Source organism: Penaeus monodon, chromosome 36 (genome assembly GCF_015228065.2).
Source record: "Penaeus monodon isolate SGIC_2016 chromosome 36, NSTDA_Pmon_1, whole genome shotgun sequence".
NCBI lineage: Eukaryota > Metazoa > Arthropoda > Malacostraca > Decapoda > Penaeidae > Penaeus > Penaeus monodon.
In genome coordinates this window covers 28633954-28641453 of record NC_051421.1, presented here as the reverse complement: position 1 = coordinate 28641453, position 7500 = coordinate 28633954, and the positions used below count along the sequence as shown (strand labels likewise).

The 7500-nt window shown below is 25.4% G+C and overlaps 1 protein-coding gene across 1 annotated transcript in view; it reads left to right on the top strand.

Annotated features, from left to right (window-relative positions):
• Window positions 1-567: 567 nt before the first annotated feature.
• The window catches only part of LOC119595614 (son of sevenless homolog 2-like), a 44171-nt gene continuing 37238 nt past the window's right edge, over window positions 568-7500 (top strand). The window contains exon 1 of the mRNA XM_037944724.1: window positions 568-1151. Within this exon, the coding sequence (XP_037800652.1) occupies window positions 1053-1151 (99 nt within the window). The 5' untranslated portion in view covers window positions 568-1052. The remainder of the gene's footprint in view (window positions 1152-7500) is intronic.

Here is a 7500-nt window from a genome sequence, read left to right as displayed (position 1 = left end):
AATCAGACTGAAAACTAAAGGTCACACGAATAGGATGAACATGGAAGACACGGGTATGAATACAGTTAATAATCCACACAAGAGAGAGAGACAAGAATATTAGCATTGCTTAGCTAAATGATTATACAGACATACATACCATGCACGAATCAAAAACATAAGCACTTAACTGTTAAGTGCTTATTACTTGTTAAGTAATTATTTGGGGAACGTTATCTTGATTGATTTTATGGGACCCGTGTTAATAATTGACGGGGATAATGAAAAAAGTAACATAGATAACGCTTTACCAATAATTCCAGCACCTGGGTACCCATCCTTGACTCTGAACTACAACACCTGCAGAGTCCTGGCAAATCTTACCGTCAACGCCTACACTGCATATGATCCTACTGAACATGTTTTCGATGCCATGCTACTCACACAATGAAAACAGCATCAAGATAACGAAACACATCAAAGAAGCAAGGCAGCCCCGACCACCTCTCAAACACAATAGTCCCCCCTAAAACGACCCTCGTTTTCCGCGGCGTCGCGACTCAGCCTCGATTTTCTCTGGACGCAAACCATAGAGCTGTGTGACGTCATAGACCTGCTTCTCAACAGCAAAATGTCGTGATTATCCCCCTGTTTGCGCTGAGTTGAAGGCCCTTCCTCGAGAGATAAGTGTGTGGCTGGGCTGGAGGTGGCTCACAGGAGGCAAGAGGCGAGATAGGAAGGCCAGAAGAGCCGTTTCCTTCGGCGTGTGTGTGTGGAGGCAGTTGGCAACACGAGCCTGCAGGAGGATCACCTGTCCACACGACTCCTCAGCGGGCTAATTCCTCCTCATTCACCCTCAGAAACATGTGAAATGAGCACCGAGGACCAGCGAGGCCTCGGGTGGTGAGAGAGAGCACAGGAGTCCCCGGGGAGAGAGTGTGGCTGGGCAGGAGAGTGGGTTGAGTGTGGGGGCCGAGGGACAAGGCTTGGTTCCCGTACCATGTTGAGCTCTAAATACAAGGTTTTTGGATCTTCTGAAATAGACTGAAGGCTAGCGAAGGAACGGCAATAAGATGTTTTCTGCCACAAGTACAGACTCGCAGTTTTACAATTTCGAGAGCGAGGAGAACGCCCAGAAATGGAGGCATTTGTTTCTGGGTCCACTTAAGAGGGTAATTATTATTATTATTGTTGTTTGTTTGTTATGGTCTGTTCACACTCCCCTCTCTCTCCCTTGTTTATCCCTTTCCTGCTTTTTATGTGTCATTCCTCTCTCTATTTCAGATCATCTTCATTTCATTAAAGATCCCTACATCACATTTCATGAACAAATGTTATTCCTACACTGAGAATATAAGTAATAAAGTCAGGTTAGGTTAGGTTAGGTTAAGTTCCCTCTCCTCCTCGTAAATTGCTGCGGCTTGCCTTATTCTAGGTTATCTCCGTGTCTCTGAAGATCCCCACGTCGCGTTTCCCAAGCGAGTGTCTTCCTTATGCCGGGAACGAAAGCATTTTGTTTAGGTCTTTGCTTCATTGCTGGTCTTGTGTTTGGAGACTTTTTTGTCTAACATTTTTTGCTCTTTTCCTTTGGTTTCTCCTTCTTCTTTCAACATTTTGTCTTATCCTTGAATTTGTGGGATGAGTTTGGTAACAGTCTGTACTTGAAGAAGATTTTAGTTGATTTTTTAGCTAATAGTATGATGACATTGGTTAAACCTGATCTTTGGTTAGGATCTCTACTTTCTTGTCTCTCTCCCTCATCCTCTTTCTTATCTCTCTTCCTTACCTTTTTTCTTGTTTTTACCCACATTCTTTCTTGCTTCTCTCCTCATGGATCTTGTCACTTGTATTTTTTTTTTTTCCTCTCTGCCTCTTCTTCATTCTTGTATCTCTCTCTCCCTCTTTGTTTTTTTTGCCTCCCTCTCTTGTTTCTTGCCTCCCTCCCCATTATTTTGTCTTTCTTGCTTCTCTCTCCCTTGATTCTTGCCCCTGCTTTTCTTTTCTTTTTTTTTTTCTTTTTTTTGGCCTCTCCCCTTCATATATATATTTTTTCCTTACTGCCTCCTCCTTTTTCCCCCTTTCTTGTTCTTCTTTTTCCTTTAATTTTGTTGTTTTCCTCTTTAGTTATATGTTCATTTATCACTTCCTGTAAGTAAAATTCTAACCTATTTCTTCTATGTGTTTTTCCTTTTTACTTTAAACTTCTTAAAAAAGTGCATTAGTATGATTAAAAAAAAAAGATTCTTTACACTTTTATTCATATTTTGCATAAGTGACTAACATTTTGAATATTAGAAGTATATTAGTCTAGTAAGTGAACAACAATAAAGAAAATGTGAATCTGTTAAGTGTAATTGTATTAGAAATGTACTGTTGTATACTGTATATATTGTAAACTAGCATATTAATAATTATTTTATTTGCTTTGGATTTAAATATTGGACCGATAGGAATAATTAGATGAATTCAAATACATTTGTTTTGTTAAGGGAAGAGGAAATAGAAGTTGACTGTTGCTGTATAAATTTGTGATTGTGATATTTGGGGAGTACTTGGGCAGAGTGTATTTATAAAGGTTATTGCTTTGTTTTTTTTTATTCTAATATTTTTCAAAGGATTAGAAAAAAAAAAAGTTATATCGTTTGTTTTGCTTTGACTTATCTGTGTCTGATTGATATTCAGTTCAGGAGAAGATCTCACTTTACACAAAATTAGTTTATTAAAAGGCTTATTTTAGTGTGTAGAATATCTGTAATATTGACGACATTTTCAAAATGAATTTTTTGAGATTCGTTTTGGTTAGCACATACTATTAACATTCATTGTTATTCAAAATGAACTACTGGAAATAGTTTTTACACTTGAATTTCTTTATGTTAAGTTTAATTGCCTAGTATGGGAGCTGTAGCATAGGAAAGTAGTATGTTTTTCCGACATATAAGATGTGATTTTTTTTTTAAATAACTAGTGAAGAATATTATTGTTTTTATCTTTTTTTTTTTTTTTTTTTTTATTATGGTTCTTATTATAATAACGTTTCTCTAGCTTTTTTTCCAATGACATAGTACGTGAAGATTTTGGTTCAATTTTTTCATTGTAATCAGTTTGTGTCTTTTGCTAGGTAAATGTAATGTTTATTTCTAAATAATTAAACTCCCAAGCCATATATTCCACATCCAATACAGACTATACAAAAAAAAAGAAAAAAACAAACAAAAAACACATGCTTTACATTCTTATGTTGTTGTTATTATGGGCATTGTAAACATTGTTTCTTTTAAGTGTATTTTTGTTGCATTTGAATGGAAAAGGTCATAGGATATTTAAGCAGTGCTGTCAGTCCTGTTGTTTGATGTGCAAATATGTATATCTGTGTATATGTGTGCTGTGTTGTTGTCCACAGTTATAGATGTATACGTTGTTATTGTCGTTGTTGTTCCATTTACTTAATTGTTGGTGGTGAGCTGTTGTTTGCATCGTGGTGGTGGTTTTCTGTTTTGCTATTGTTTATAACTGTGTTTTGTTATTTTTTGTTATTGTTATTGTTCTTAACTTTTGTTTATTTTGTAATTTGTGGTGTGCTGTTGGTGTCAGCGTTATTAGTGTTTTGTTGTAATTAATAATGAATATTAATATCTTTTTATTTTTTTTAATTTGTTATTGTTATATCCATGGTCTGTGTTTTCTTATTTTTATTGTCTCTGTCAGTGTTTTGTTGGTTTTTGTCATTATTCATCTGTGTTTTTGTTATTGTTTGGCCATGTGTGTTTTGTTGTTGTTACTATTATCTGTTTTGTTTTTGTTTGTTTTCATTATGGTCATTATCATTATTGTTATTACAACATTATAGTTGCTGATTAATTTTGTAATCATGCGTGCTAAAATCAAAATTATGATTTATTGATTTTAAACATTTTTACTACATCCATGGAAATTTTTATGATCTTATCATTATTGTTATTGTTATTTTTATTATTATTATTATTATTATTATTATTATTATTATTATTATTATTATTATTATTTTTATTTTTATTATTAATTAATTAATTAATTAATTAACGTATTTTTTATTAATTATAGATATTATTATATTTTTTTTTATTGGCATCATCACTATCACTATTACTATTACAGTAACTGTAACTTATCATTGCTATTACTCAGTGTTACTTTCACTATTGCTATTACCATTGCTATTAGTCTATTATTATTATACTTATAATTATGATCATCATCATCATCTTTATTATTATTTTTATTGTTGTTTTTATTATGGTTATTGTTTAATGTCATTGTTGTTATTATCATTATCACTGTTCTTGTTATTGCTATTATTAGTGTTAGTGTTATAATTATTGTTCTTTTTATCATCATTGTCATTATTATGATGATGAAGATGAGATGATGATATCATTATTATATTATATTATTATTATTACTATTATAATTATGTTATTATTATTGTTGTTATTATTATTGTTGTTATTATTATTGTTGTTATTATTATTGTTGTTATTATTATTGTTGTTATTATTATTGTTGTTATTATCATTATTATTATCATTATTATTATCATTATTATTATCATTGTTATTATCATTATTATTATCATTATTATCATTATCATTATCATTATCATTATCATTATCATTATCATTATCGTGATTGTGATTGTGATTGTGATTGTGATTGTGATTATGATTATGATGATTATGTTATTATTATTTTTATTCTTATTAATGTCATCTCCAGTAGCATTATCAGCATTGTCATAGTTATTGTCAATGTCTATGTTGTTATTATTGTTATTATAATTGTTATTTGTATTGTTTTTGTTATTGTTATTAATTATTATTTCTTTACTGTTATGATCAATATGATTATGATTATAATTATAGTTATAATTTATTATGTAATCATGATTATGATCATAATGATAATGACAATGATAGTAATAGTAATAATGATAATGATAATTATAAGTTATGATAATAATAATAGTTATGATAATAACGATACTGATGATAATAGTAATGATAGTATTGATGATAATGGTGATGATGATGATGATATTAGTTATTATTATTATTATTATTATTATTATTATTATTATTATTATTATTATTATTATATATTATTATTATTATTATCATTATTGTTATTAGTATTATTGTTATTCTTATTATTATCATTATCATTATTATTATTATTATTATTATTATTATTATTATTATTATTATTATTATTATTATTAATATTATTATTAATTATTAATAATATTATTATTAATATTATTGTTAATATTATTATCATTATTATTATTATTATTATTATTATTATTGTTATTGTTATTGTTATTGTTATTGTTATTGTTATTGCTATTGCTATTGCTATTGCTATTGCTATTGCTATTGCTATTGCTATTGCTATTGTTATTGTTATTGTTATTGTTTTATCGTTATTATTATTATTGTTATTATTATTTTTAGTTATTGCTATTAATATTTTTTTTTGTTCTTGTTGTTTTTGTTATTATTGTTATAAAATTATTATTGATATGATTATATTTCATGTTATTATTATTATGAATGTGATTATTATTATTACTATTATAATAATTATTATTATTATTATTATTATTATTATTATTATTATTATTATTATTATTATTATTATTATTATTATTATTGTTGTTATTGTTATTTATTATATTGTATTATTATTATTATTATTATATTATGATTATTATCTATTTTATTGTTATTTGTTTTATTTTATTATTATATATATTAATATTATTTATTATTATTATTATTTATTATTATTATGTATTTTTAGTATTAGTTTGTTATTATATATAGATTATTTTATTATTATTTATTGTTATTTTATTATATATTATTGATTATTAATTGTTATTATCATTATCATTATCATTATCATTATTATTATTATTATTATTATTATTATTATTCTGCTGCTGTTGCTGCTGCTTACTATTATTACTACTACTGCTATTAGTATTAATAGTTATTGTTATTATTGCTATTGTCATTATTGTTATTTTTATTAATATAAGTATATATATATATATTTATTTATTGTCATTATTTTTATTTTTTATTTTTTCTCTTTTATTTATATTTTTCTTTCTTCTTTTCTTTTCTTCTTCTTCTTCTTCTTCTTCTTCTTCTTCTTCTTCTTCTTCTTCTTCTTCTTCTTCTTCTTCTTCTTCTTCATATTATACTATAATCATCCTCATAAATATTGTTATTGTTAATATTATTTGTTATTTATTATTTATTGTTTAATACCTCATAGTTATTTATCATCATCATCATAATCGTTGTTGTTATTGTTATTATTATTGATATTGTTATCATTATTCATAATTATAAATACTATAATTGTTTTATTATTATTATTATTATTATTATTATTATTATTATTATTATTATTATTATTATTATTATTATTATTATTATTATTATGATAATAATTATAATTATGATCATTATCATTGTCATTATCATTATCATTACCATTACTATCATCATTTTTATCATTGATAGAAATGATGTCACTATTCATATTAATATTAGTATTAATGTTAATGCATTATTATTGTTGTTGTTGTTTTTATCATCATCATCATCATCATCTTCATCTTCATCTTCATCTTCATCTTCATCTTCATCTTCATCTTCATCTTCATCTTCATCTTCATCTTCATCTTCATCTTCATCTTCATCTTCATCTTCATCTCACCATCACATTATATTATCATTATCATTATCATTATTGTATTTATTATTATCATTATTATTGTGGTATTGGTAATGATTTTGATCATGATAATAGTTATTATTATTGTTATAATTTTGTTATTATTATTATCATTCTATTACCAATACCATTGCCATTGCCTTTACCATTACCATTATCATTGTCATTGACATTATTATTGATATTATATTATTAAAAGAAATATTATTTTTATTATTGTTGTTGTTACTGTTATCATAATTGTTGTTATTATAATTATGTTATAAATATTATCATTGTTATTGTTATTGTTATTTTTCTTTTTATTGTTGTTGTTATCATTATACTTTCATTATCATTGTAATTATTAATATTATATTATGATTATAATTGTTATTGTTATTTCTATTATTATTATTATTTTATTTTTTTATTATTTTTATTATTATTATTATTATTTTTATTATTATTATTATTTATATATATATATATTTATTATATATATATTTTATATTTATATATATTTTATTTTTTTTTTTTTTTTTTTTTTTTTTTTTTTTTTTTTTTTTTGTTATCATCATCATTATTAATCACTGTTATTTTTTTTATTATTATTATTATTATTATTATCATTATTATTATTGTTGTTATTATTATTATTATTATATTTTTTTATTTTTATTATTTATTATTATTGTTATTATTATTATTCTTATTATTATTAATATTTATATGATATGATATTATTATTAT